Genomic DNA, 14,125 nt, shown 5'->3' with positions numbered 1-14,125 from the left:
GGAATTAAATTTAAGCCAAAAAGTCATCAATTTCTTTTACAGAAAACAATAATTATGATGGTCCCTGACAGAAGGAAATAGAATCTACAACCTTAAAAACCTTAAAATATCAAATATCCTTTGTTTTAATTGCATTATGTTAACAACAACCAAAAAGGTAATTAAAAATATTCAGTTCATGAAATGGTGTAAAGGGCTCAACCCTGGTTGAATGGAAACACAGCCAGCCAACAACAGGCCCACCCTGGTCACTGCATTTGCACATGGAGGATGCTGCCTCATTGAGATGCTGTCCTTACCATCATTTAGAGTAATTGACTTTCTGTTGCTGACTCATAAGCCATACCACTCTTATGACTGGGCCACTATCAGCACACTCTCACTCCTTATTTGTCACTGGTTAAGTGCCCTAGCAGAATCTAATGGATCCTAACAGTGTAGAGATTTAAGAAGCAAACTGTTTAAGTGGGAGACTATAGTGTCTTTTGAAAAATGGGAATCCCCTGCATCAGTCTTAAAAGTCAATATAGAACAAAAAAAAGTTAATAGAGCAGTAAGACAGCTCTGGGTGGAATCTTGGTGATGACTGTGTTAATCTGAGAAAGTTTCTTTACCTTGTAAGCTTTCCCACTTCTAAAATGAAGACACCTTATTATGCAAATTAACTGAAGTGTTGTATGTAAAACACTTTACATACTGTCTGGCACATAGTATTTCAATAAATATAAGGTATTATTATTAAAATTAGTAGTAATAATATTAGTAATAATAAATACTCATAAAGCTATCTGCAAAAGAAGAAAGACTATTTAACCTTGGTGATTTCAAAAGAAAACTTCACTTATGTTATTACCTATTAAACACCTCCTTAAGAGAAAAGGGCAAATAATAATTATATACTGTAACTTAGTTATATTTATTTATAATCAAAATAGAAAAATTGTGCACTAAGACAGAAATCTCTAAGTAGATATTAAAAGAATAAATAAGGGAACATAACCAAAAGCTTATACAATATAAAATCTTCTCAACAAGGCAAAAACAACTGAAGACATTTTGATATTGACATAAACTTATACTTTACAAATAATTTTTCAAAGTCATACACATTGATGAAACTGATAAAAGGCCTCCCCCTCCAGAATATAAGTTCCATTAGTACATGATGACCACGCCTATCTTGTTCACTACTTTATCCTCAGCACACCACAGGTTCTCAATAAACGATTGCTTAATGAATAAGACACAGATATTCACAATAATAAATACAAACATACCTAAGTTCATAGAAAACGAGTAAGCTACAACAAAGATTAGCATTTTGTTATTTTATGTTACCAAAGCTCACTGCATTAAAAAGATCAATGTAACTCCTGTTAAATTCAGAGGTATTTAAGTAGGTATGTTTTAGAAAAACAATAACAGGAATTCAACTTCTTAAAAAATTAGCTATGCAGAAATCATCAGAAACCACAATTCAATATGCACAAAAAGCTCTAAATAGAGCAAATTTGTTACCAAAAACACGAAATGCTATTGAGAGCACATACGAAACATCACATCAGAAAATAGGACCTTCCTAATTAACACAACTCTCACCTGAAAACCACTCTTGGAATATATGACTCAAGTTTAAATATATCAATATCTGACAGCTGTAGAAAAATATCAAGTGCAGAAAGAAAGCAACAAAAAAGATAACCAGAATAGGAAAAGATATAAGCTTTCCCTGTTAGAATTAAATATAAATAAAAGTAAATCATAGGGTCAAAATTAAGTAAAAGAGTTATAAAATAGTCAAAGACACAGAAAGAATAATTCTTGTAACCCAAGAACCTAATACAGTACCAGTCACAGAGCTGGCACTCAATGAACAATCTGGGAGTAATGACAGGAAACTACTTTTTTTCTGAGTTCCTCTAATGAATGTTGTAAAGTTTTATGATTTACAGATTAAATATTCCCAACTGAGAAAAATAACAATAACAACAACAAAACCCACTAAATTTAAAATTCTTAGTATAAGTTAAATAGTAGATGGCAGCAATAAAAAATGTATTCATTTCATTTTAATAACCTAATGGTAACTCGATACTGAATCATTTACCAATGAACAACACCAATTAACTTCTTTACTCCAAAAATAAAATGAACACTTATCTTATAAGTTAAATACATAACAATACTCTTTAATTGCACTTAAGCAATAAAATCGACATTGCTTGCCAAGAAAAATATTAAAGGAACTCAATTTTTTTTTTTTCTTTTTTTTTTTTTTTCGGTACGTGGGCCTCTCACTGTTGTGGCCTCTCCCGTTGCGGAGCACAGGCTCCGGACGCGCAGGCTCAGCGGCCATGGCTCACGGGCCCAGCCGTTCCGCGGCATGTGGGATCTTCCCAGACTGGGGCACGAACCCGTGTCCCCTTCATCGGCAGGCAGACACTCAACCACTGCGCCACCAGGGAAGCCCAGGAACTCAAAATTTTAAAGAATTGTCCTCAATAACCTTTTAAAAGATTGAGTGCTTTAAATTGATTAACACTGTAGAATTTAAGGGATTATAAACATAGTTTCTAAATGTATGTAAACTTAACATTAACAAAATTATCCAAATTCTAAATAGAAAAAAATCCATTTTCAGTCCAACCATTACCAGTTATCCTTAGACAGCAGGCCTCAGGTTTTCTTCTTTGGGACAAAGCTTCTATTCATTTCATAATTAAATTTGAAATATTTTAGGTAAGAACTCACTAAGAACTATTCTAAAGCACGCAATACCATTTTCAGGGCACAAAATAAAAATGGTTCTGAATTTTAATTCATACCTTGTTTTACCCAAACACAAAGGAAAATCTGTGACAACAACTGAAGGATTATTTTCCGCCTTACTGAAGAGACATGTTTTAAAATTAAAAACCATGAACAAATCTATCTACAAAATAATTCATTTTTTATATCAAACAGCTGCAGACCCTGTAATTGAAATAATGTATCTAAGGTTACAAATGAAGAGTGTTAGGTATCGTTCTTGAAGTGACAGATTAAGCTCCTAATCCAGTTAAAGTAATAGCCATATTTGTAGTTTAACATAAATTAAGAGTTTAATTATATTTGTGACTATTTTAAACAAAATAACAAATTCCTTTGTACCTGGCAATGTAATTTATATCAAAGCCAGGTTCATTTTCCAAACCAATCTATTTCACACTGCAGAAATACTCTGGTATAATAATGGTATAATGTAATTCTTGTTGTAGAATGTTGAAAGAGTAGATTCACTAAAAGCACAGAAGAGGTTTGAAGATAAATGAAGATGCTATTCATTCAAGGGTAATTTCATCTTAGAACTATATGAAAGATGTTTCGCTCACACAGGGTAGTGTATGGTCTCAAATTTAAGTGCATTTTCAGCTCAAATATAATGCTGCTAGATCAATTACGTTGATACTGTATATCTAATCATGAAGAATTCTAGCCTTTTTCTGTTTAAAAAATAGACTGTCATTTTTTTCATCTTACTGCTATGTCTTTATTGTTCTGTTTAACAGCAACAAATTTTAAAATCCTGCTTGCTATTTACTTTTTAAACAGAAAAGTATACGGTTGATACTCTAACTTGCAATGTCTCAGAACTACAGAAATGTAAATTTCTGCTAAGTTAAATAGATATTTATATTAGCAAACCATTATCCTGTATAACCATTTTACATTATTTCACTAATTACTAAAAATGACAACTCTAATAGCCACCTAATTCCATTTTGAATATACTTCATTTTCACAAATCTGTAAGATTAATTTAAATGTTTTATATACACCATACCATTTATGTGTTGAGGGATTAATATTAATACTGAGAACTTTTTTAATCTGCTAAATTCTATTTGCACTTTAAGTTCACAATCATCCCTCCTAAAGGTCACATTTTATACATTTAAATCATTCCAGGTGTTATATGCACATATCACCAAAATGCTTTATAATACTTCTGACATAAAAAAGGTAATGTAATGTAACACATTCAATCTGAAGAATTTAAATTCAGTGATATCAAGGAAACATCTGCAGCCTTTATTTTGCTCATTTTAGAACACTGAAAAGGATCCACTAAATTCTCTCTATCCCTTAGCTTTCCTTCTCCAAATCCTGAAAGTGAACACAGAAGCCTCATCTTGCAGAAAATGATCAAGTGGAAGGGATAAACATACTTTAAAAAACTAAAATTTTACACTTTATAAAACTTTAAGAAAGTTATATCAATTTAAAAATGTTTTACATAAAATAGTATTCATTAATTCTCTATTAAAATAAATGTATCACTGCATTCCCACCTACTGTATTTATATCAGGTTTAAACTGACACTTAGAAACTACATACAACCATAAACAAGTTGTTTAAAGTAGAAAATGTATTAAACCAAACTGAAAATTCAAAATCATTTCCTCTAAAGTTCTATAGGTAAGTTGTCCACTGTGACCATCTGAATGACACAACAAGTTTACAACAGCTGTAATTTCATAAGCACAGTTCTTTCTCCAATGCAACAATTGACCTGCAGTCCTGAAGGAAAGAGAGATACTCCTCTTTCCTGTTCTTCCCCAATCACTACATTAGGATGTTATCATTTAACTTCAAATTAATATGTCCACCTAAAAAGCATCAATTGTGAAAAGGAAAAAGCAAGGGTCAGCTAACTGCTTATCAGCAGATCTGACATGTTAGTGTTCATGGCCCAGTATTAATGGGGCCTATAAAAATGCTGACATTTTTAATGAATAAACTTGGGGGAGCATACAGAGAGGCAGGCTCTCAATGGAATAGCTTAAACTATATTTCCCTACTGTTAAAATAGGACTTCGGTCTCCCAGTTTACTTCCTTTTGTACCAATAGTAAATAATTCTTTTGGGTTATATGACTAGATATAATTTTAAAAAAGCAAAACAAATTTTTTTATAACAGCCTGTGTTAATAAAAACCACAAAACCTGAAGGAAAAAAAACAACATATTCAACAGAAAGAATATAGTTTTTTTCTGTTGTGTTCCCTTTCATTTTTAGAGATTAAGTATTTATTCACAAAGGATAGGAAAAAATAAGAATATTATTTCCCTTAACCTGAGCTTAAATGTTATTCTTACTTGAAGTAACTAAAAAATGAAGCAGTAAAAAGTAAAACTACTTTTTCATTCAGCATTCTAATAATCATCAGTTTGAGACACTCTCTAAAAAATAAATTCAATAACTAAACTTTTACAATATTTAGATTAAGCCATACAAAAAAGGAAAACAGGTTTCTTTTTAAATTGGCTTCATATATAATAAACAAAAATCCTTTCTAAAACTTACTAGAAGTAACATTTTATTATATAAAGACATTCACAAAATATGTATATAAATCTTTGAAGCAAAAATAGGCACTAATTCAGCATTCAACATCATCTTGTAGTTCTATTGCTTTCACTTTTTTCAAAAGAATTTCCCATTTATTACCTAACTTGAACTTCCTAATAACCCATAACATAGGGTTATCACACTTTATCACATCTCAGAGATCCAAAAGCTGCAACACACCTATCTCTCACATCTTAATGTAATCCGTAAATTGTAAGATATAATTTGCTAGGAAATGTCAGAAATGATTTTTGAATTAAGTGTCTACTTATTTTTGGATAAAACTCCAAAGGTCTGTATCACTGGACTGGACTGGTATGCAGCAAAGTGTTACAAGGGTGGACTCTAGACCCAGACCCCCTGGATTTGCATTCCAACTCTGTCAAGTACTAATTATATAAGTTTGGGCCAATTGCTTAACCTCTCTGCCTCAACTTCCTAATCTGCAAAATGGAAATAACAATGCTACCTACCTCATATGGTGCCTGTGTGTAAACATTATCTATGATACCTAAAGTACACAGAACAAGACCTGGCGCATGGAGTAAGTGCTGTGTAAATTTTAGCCTCAGTTATTACTGTTGTTCTTATTAATATTATCTGCAGAATGGGGATTATAACAGCACTGACCTCATAGAGTTATTATAAGGATTAAATGAGTTCATAAGAATTACGTGCTCAGCACAGTGATGAGTATATAGTAGGCATTGCACCAATGCTGTTGGTGTCTGTTTACCTCCTCAATTTGTGGGCTCTATGACCTTGGCCAGAGCTTTCCTGAGCTTCAGTTTCCACATCTTTAAAATGAGCTTAATAAGAGTGCCCTACACTAGGGTTACGGTAAGGACTGAATGAGATAACGCACATAAAAGCTCTCAATAAGGTGCCTTAGACAATAAAAGCATTCAATAAATACTCAACTTTAAAACAAACCTTATTTAGTATTATTAAAATAATGGTTTGTTTGAATTCAAGCACTCTATATTAACAACTTTTAGTTACGGAATGAAACAATGAATATAAAAATTATTAATGTTCATACAGCTTTAAATATGTCCAAAAATAATTCTTACACCTAACATTTATTTTAATTACTTTAGGCATTACAAAGCCTGCAAGCTTCCATTCCTGATGCTGACACTGATTATGTATATTTCCGTCAAAGAATCAGGAAAGAAGGAAATAATAACCAATATTCATTGCATGTTTACAATATGCCAGGTGCTTTTCTAAATGCTTTAATTTTTATATATTTTACATATTTTTTAACACATTCAGTCTTCATGACACCCAGTAGGATAGCTTCTATTATATCTCCATTTTACAGATGAGGAAACTTGAAACAAAGAGTAATGTTTAAGGTATTTGCAACAGAGACCAACCACCCATTTTCATTTGTGGAATCTGCTATAAAAAACAACATATACTGAATCAGTAAAGACATAAACTTCTTGAAGAAAAATCAAATGAAACATTTTCTGCAGAAAACTTTGAAGTCCATATGCATTTGCTCATACAGTATTTCTGGACATGTGCTACCCAATACAAGAGCCACCAGCTACATACAGAGTACTTGAAATGTGGTTGGCAGAAATTGAGATGTGCTGTAAGTGTGAAATACACAACAGATTTTGAACTTAATATAAAAAAACCAAAAAACATCACGTTAATAAATTACGTACTGATTACATGTTAAAGTGATAATATTTGATAATATTAAATAAAATATATTATTAAAATTAATTTCACCTGTTTCTTTTTACTTCTTTTAGTGGGGCTACTTCAAAATTTTAAATTACATATATGGGCAACATTATATACATTATGTATTTACTGGACAGTTGATTTAGGTTTAGGGGATGGGAGGATAGCAACAGAGAATTGTTATCAAAATTCTTTTACCAACCATTACAAGCTTCAAAGTGGAAGTAATATTATGAAATAGAAGATTTCTCTCCCCCATGTTTGTGTATGTAATACTGTGTATGGGCACCTTGCACGTATATATGTGTGTGTGTATATATATTTATACACACACACACTGCTCATGAGAACCAGAGGAACACGCTACTCTAATACTTCAAAATATTCAACATACAAGATTATTTTATGACTAGGCAAACACTTCAGGTAATACCAATACTTTGTGGATGAAAGAAGGAAAGCAAATCTAAGAGGAAATAACAGCCATGGGGGAAAAAAAATTTATTTTCTTTTAAACTGAAATCATAAAAGTTCCTTTAACAAACAAACGAAAAAATCTAACCACTTAGTTCCAGGAATATAATAAATGCCAATTCTATGTGGTAAGTAAAATTTAAATTTCCTGATGGCTTAACTGGCAGACTACTAAAATATCCAATGCTTGATATCTGATATCTTCTAGAAAATAACCAGTTTATGGATACCCATCACATTGTTTTGATCAATTTTATACATTTAACTGATTCTTCTAAACGGATACTGGTCCACTATATAGAAGAAAATTATTCCATAAAGTTTACATCAGATATCTGGAAAAGTCACATTTATAGTCATGGCTACTATCAGCTGTCAAGTCAAAGAATATTGAAGAAAACCAAGAATTTTTAATATATGCTGGTTAATTTATCATCTAAGTGACATACGTAGGATAACAAAAAAAATTAAAACAGTTATGCAAAATTCTGCATTTTAAAAGGTTCTTATTTTCTGGTTTTAATTGCAACTGTGATTTGAGATGCCATGGTGAGAAAGGAAATTAATAAGAACCATAAAAACAGAATTACTAGATAAGGTACACACTAAGATTTCTTTTTTCTTTCCTTCCTCAGATTATTTTAAATGTTAATTTTTTTTAACAGTAATATAATGATATCTTGGTTTGGCCTGAAAACTAGTTAAACCATCTATTCTAGGGTTTCTCAACATTGACACCATTTACATTTGGGGCTGGATAATTCTTTCTGTGGAGGGACTATCTCATGCACTGTTTCACAGCATCCCTGGTGTCTACCCAACAGATGCCAAAAGCAGCCTCCCTAGCAGTTGTGACAATTAAAAATGTCTAAACACTGTCAAGTGTCCTCTTTGGGGTAGTAATCCTCCCTCAGTTAAGAACTACTGGTCTATTCCTACCCAAAATACAAATGGGACCTAATGAAACTTAAAAGCTTTTGCACAGCAAAGGAAACCATAAACAAGACGGAAAGACAACCCTCAGAATGGGAGAAAATATATGCAAATGAAGCAACAGACAAAGGATTAATCTCCAAAATACACAAGCAGCTCATGCAGCTCCAGATCAAAAAAACAAACAACCCAAACCAATAATGGACGGAAGACCTAAATAGACATTTCTCCAGAGAAGGCATACAGATTGCCAACAAATACATGAAAAGATGCTCAGCATCGCTAATCATTAGAGAAATGCAAATCAAAACTATAATGAAAAAAAAAAAAAAACCTACAATGAGGTATCACCTCACACCCGTCAGAATGGCCATCATCAAAAAATCTACAAACCATAAATGCTGGAGAGGGTGTGGAGTTGCACTGTTGGTGGGAATGTAAATTGATACAGAACTACCATATGACCCAGCAATCCCACTACTGGGCATATACCCTGAGAAAATCATAATCAAAAAAGAGTCATGTACCACAATGTTCATTGCAGCTCTATTTACAATAGCCAGGACACGGAAGTAACCTAAGTGTCCACTGACAGATGAATGGATAAAGAAGATGTGGCACGTATATACAATGGAATATTACTTGGCCATAAAAAGAAACGAAATTGAGTTATTTGTAATGAGGCGGAAGGACCTAGAATCTGTCATACAGGGTGAAGTAAGTCAGAAAGAGAAAAACAAATACTGTATGCTAACACATATATATGGAATCTAAAAAAAGAAAAAAAAAGCATGGTTCTCATGAAACTAGGGGCAGGACAGGAATAAAGATGCAGATGTAGAGAATGGACTTGAGGACACAGGGACGGGGAAGGGTAAACTGGGATGAAGTGAGAGAGTAACACTGACATATACAGTAACAAATGTAAAATGGATGGCTAGTGGGAAGCAGCTGCATAGCACAGGGAGATCAGCTCGGTGCTTTGTGACCACCTAGAGGGGTGGGATAGGGAGGGGGGGAGGGAGATGCAAGAGGGAGGGGATATGGGGATATATGTATGCATATAGCTGATTCACTTTGTTATACAGCAGAAACTAACACAAGTATGTAAAGCAATTATACTCCAATAAAGATGTTAAAAAAAAATAAATGTCTAAACACTGTCAAATGTCCTCTGTGGGGTAGTAATCCTCCCTCAGTTAAGAACTACTGGTCTATTCCTACCCAAAATAACCTTCCTATTGGTGAAAATTACTTCAGTACTTCCTAAACTACTATTCTTTAGTTTTAGAGGCTCTTAACAAGGGACCCCCAGATACCTTCAGCAGGGATATCAGTAAGCCTCCTGAAACCACATGCAGAATTGCCTGGGTATGTTTATACTTCTATACGCACTGGAATGTTTCCTAGAGAAACATTCCATAGTAGCTTTCATGAGATCCTGAAAGAGTTATCTCAAAAACGGCAACTAAAAAAGGGTTAAGAGGGGGCTTCCCTGGTGGCGCAGTGGTTGAGAATCTGCCTGCTAATGCAGGGGACACGGGTTCGAGCCCTGGTCTGGGAGGATCCCACATGCCGCGGAGCAACTAGGCCAATGAGCCACAACTACTGAGCCTGCGTGTCTGGAGCCTGTGTTCCGCAACAAGAGAGGCCGCGATAGTGAGAGGCCTATGCACCGTGATGAAGAGTGGCCCCCACTTGCTGCAACTAGAGAAAGCCCTCGCACAGAAACAAAGACTCAACACAGCCAAAAATAAATAAATAACTTTTTTATTTTAAAAAGGGTTAAGAATTAGTGCTTGAGCTAAAATATTCACTGTGCCCTCATATGGTCACCTGTCATATATACACTACCAAATGTAAAATCGATAGCTGGTGGGAAACAGCCGCATAGCACAGGGAGATCAGCTCGGTGCTTTGTGACCACCTAGAGGGGTGAAATAGGGAGGGTGGGAGAGAGGGAGACACAAGAGGGAAGAGATATGGGGATATATGTATATGTATAGCTGATTCACTTTGTTATAAAGCAGAAACTAACACACCACTGTAAAGCAATTATACTCCAATAAAGATGTTAAAAAAAAATATATTCACTGTGCCCTGAAGCTATCTTTTCAAAAGTATAAAGATTGAAGACACTATTTCACACACAGCAAATAATTTACTTGTGCTATCAGTTATCAAGCAAGATAGCTTCTACCACAATTATATAAACCCTTCATTCAACAAATATTTATTGAGTACATTTTATAAGCTAGGCACTGTGTCATTAGTATTTGAAAACTAAACTTAAATTTCAACTTCCTTATCCCCCCTGCCAAAAAGGCAGTATAAAGTCCATATTTATTAAATATAACCAACTAAGAAGTTCTGCCTCTCAAAGATTACCGTAAGAAAGAAAATACACTAGTTATAGTACTAGTAGTGCCTAAAGATAAAATAAAGGTAAGTAAATAAACAAAATTTATATTCTTGGTAAAAATATATAAATCTTCTAAAAGAAAGAAACTTTAAAAAGCTCATACTCATACAAATAAATTATTGTCCAAACACATTTCTTTCTGTCTTTTCCTTCTTTCCCTGCCTTAAACAAAATTAAAATGTACTGAATGACAAACTATGTATCAGACAGTTATTAAGCCCAGATGATTATCAAGTTGAATTTAAAAAAAACAAGATGACCAAGTGCCTAGCATCATGCCTAGAACGCAGCAAAAGCAGTCCCTCTTCTTCCTTTTCTTTCTGTCCTCAAGAAGCTCACAGTCTCATCTCCAACAAATGTCACGTCTTAGATTTCTCTTTTAAGTGCTACACAATAAAATCCTCTTTGTGATTCAAACTATGTGAGCTAACCAAACAGCAACTAAATATGTAAAATGTTTCAATAATTATAATTCCATAATCTACATAAACATTTCTCTTTTTTTTTAAGGCAAACAATTCCCAAGTATCCTATTCTTCCTACAGTGCAGTTTAAAGTTTACAGGGCCACTAATCTTTTGGATTACACAACTGTGATATACAACTTGAAGAGTTATTATATTCAGTAAGTGGTCTGGGGATAACAGACACTAATGTAATCGATAAATATATAAGGAATGGCTGGAGAAGAATATGTTTGCTTCATGATTACCAAATGGATTAAGGCTAGAATGAGAGAATGATGCTTAAAAATATGTAGTGAATAAAACTTTACAAATAAGTTAGAAAATAGTTTTGTGCCTATAAATGAACATATCACCCCAACTAATCAATACCATCATATCTAGCCAAAAGCAAAACAGCAAATAAAGAAAATGCACCCACAACATAAGTGATGTTTATAAAAGGAATGAATAATGAAGATTTTTATGTTCATTTTACATACTGGCAACAATTACCTGAATAATATTACATAATAAAATTATACTTCACAAAGAGATGTTATATTGATAATGATAAATCAAAAAATTCTAAACATACAGTATCAGACTGGAGAGGAAAAAAAATTTGCAACTCAAAATTTTAAAAATTACATTATTTACATACTTACCTGCACAGCAAGAGAAGCTGCATTGTCAGAAAGCAAAATTTGCTCCCCTGTGGAAATACAATGAAAGGTCTGAGTCAAAAGCATAACTGCCAAACAAGTAAAATACATTTATAAGTGTTTTTATTTTTAAAAACTATTCCTATTTCTAAAAAGAAAATGTAATCATGAAGTTCTATATCAATGCTGTTGTGTCTATATGTCTATATCAATGTGTGATTATAATTTTGATTAAATTATCATAGTATGTAAATAACAATGAAACAAAACTATTTACTCTGAAACTATTTGATCACTTATTGTATTTTATCAACAATTTCCTCTAAAACTAATTGATCACTTACTGTATTTTATCAACAATATACAATGAAAATCGCTCACTTAAAAACAAATTCGTTTTCCAAGTTTTCAAGAAACTCCTCTTCTTTTCATTAAAACTAAGTAAAATAGTATCTCTACTCAAACCTCTCTAGTTAAAAGTAAAAGCATTCAAAATCATATAAAACCAGCTTACAGTTAATATTACACAGTGTGTCTAGATCTGTCACACAAAAGAAAGATGACAAGTTTGCTGCAATAAAAATTCCATGCTTAGAAGACTAGGGCTGCTGCCTATTAGTCTTCATTACTTTGCAGTCTTCTGACAACTGTAGCAGGCTGCTGAGCCCCAAATGGGGTCCATAATGTGACCTGATGATATATGAAGAGCTGCTAAAGGGAGCCTGAACCATCCTAGCCTATACATTTTAACAGTTCCTTTTTACTGAGAGCCCACTTTACCACAGGACTTCAAAAATCTGCTGTGTCAGCTATTGGCACAGTAAATCTGCCAACTGCTCCTGCAACCACATCATTTTACACTGCCTACAGCAGCCAATATAATGAGTCAATAATAAACTAAGGACCTTACAGGCCATGAATACTTTGGTTTACACTGGCAGATATAAATTTAGGTAAAATCTCCTAGACAAATTATACAAGGGAATCCCTTTATATTTTATGTTCTCTTTGCGAAGGATTATATTATTGAAGGGTGTTTTTGGTAATAAATATATTTTGACACAAAGCCATTTTTAACTGAGAACAAGTACCTACCTTTCAGCTGCTGATATAATGTAGCATTTTCAGGCCAAGGTTCTGCAGCTGTGGAAACACAGCAGTGATAATTAGGCACATAGGGTAAAAACATATCAATAACCAACCAAATTAATAATCACATACATTTGCCTAGAGCATTTAAAGTTAATTGCCAAGGATACCTTAAATATGGCAACTAGTCACACTACTTTAGATTCTATGGGAACCTATATAAGCAGGTTAGATAATTTCTTTTAAGTGAATGTTTGGTGGCAGTTTCATTTTTTATGGGGAGGAGGTGGAAGACATCTTGCCCAATCAAAAGGGAAAATTTTAAAAATAAAACAGCCTAAATGCTACTATTCCTTTAGCCTCCTTCAAACACAGACATATCCAAAATGTTACTCATGCATATAAAAAGATACTGAATCTCAGTTCACTATCAAAAAGAAAAGTAGTGAAGCAATATTTATAATATTTTACTGTAAACTTTTAACAAAGTAAATTTTCAAAAGACAACACTGTATGAAAGAATCAAATACATCTGTATCAGGCTGTGCATCTTTCCTCATAAGCTGGTAGTATTTAAACAGACAGAGGAATCCTGTTGTTCTCTACATTTCATTGCCTTGACTTCACCAATACCATCTCACAAAAACAAAGGGAAGTAACATGATGAAGCAGTTAAGTACCTACAATGTGAAACAGAGCTACTAAAGCTAATTTTAGGCCTGAAGCCAGGCTTGACCTTGACTCAATCTCTCATCCAGAGAAGACTCCAACTACAAAGAGAATATTAGCAACCTACCAGTGCTTGGAAAAAGCACTAGGATTGAATTTGTCTAATCAACTGCACTTAAGAAGCAATGCCTCCACTGACAGAATATACAGTATATCATTTGTTGAATTCTTCTTTACAAAAGCCATAAAACATCAGAATCACCAATTCTAACATTCTAACTATATTTGCTGTCAGCAAGAAAGTCAAATATGAAATCTGATAATAATTGGTATTT

General features: G+C 33.3%; 1 protein-coding gene across 2 annotated transcripts in view; it reads right to left on the bottom strand.

Annotated features, from left to right (window-relative positions):
• Window positions 1-14,125, bottom strand: part of MTX2 (metaxin 2) — a 62,910-nt gene that overhangs the window by 26,568 nt on the left and 22,217 nt on the right. For both annotated transcript variants that reach the window (XM_024732891.1, XM_024732892.1), the window contains exons 2-3: window positions 13,128-13,175; window positions 12,036-12,082 (exon numbers count right to left, since the gene is read on the bottom strand). In XM_024732891.1, coding sequence (XP_024588659.1) covers window positions 12,036-12,082; window positions 13,128-13,175 — 95 coding nt within the window. The remainder of the gene's footprint in view (window positions 1-12,035; window positions 12,083-13,127; window positions 13,176-14,125) is intronic.

Source organism: Neophocaena asiaeorientalis, unplaced genomic scaffold (assembly GCF_003031525.2).
Source record: "Neophocaena asiaeorientalis asiaeorientalis breed wild unplaced genomic scaffold, Neophocaena_asiaeorientalis_V1.1 scaffold96, whole genome shotgun sequence".
In the NCBI taxonomy this organism is placed as follows: domain Eukaryota; kingdom Metazoa; phylum Chordata; class Mammalia; order Artiodactyla; family Phocoenidae; genus Neophocaena; species Neophocaena asiaeorientalis.
This window is presented reverse-complemented; position numbering and strand designations above follow the sequence as displayed.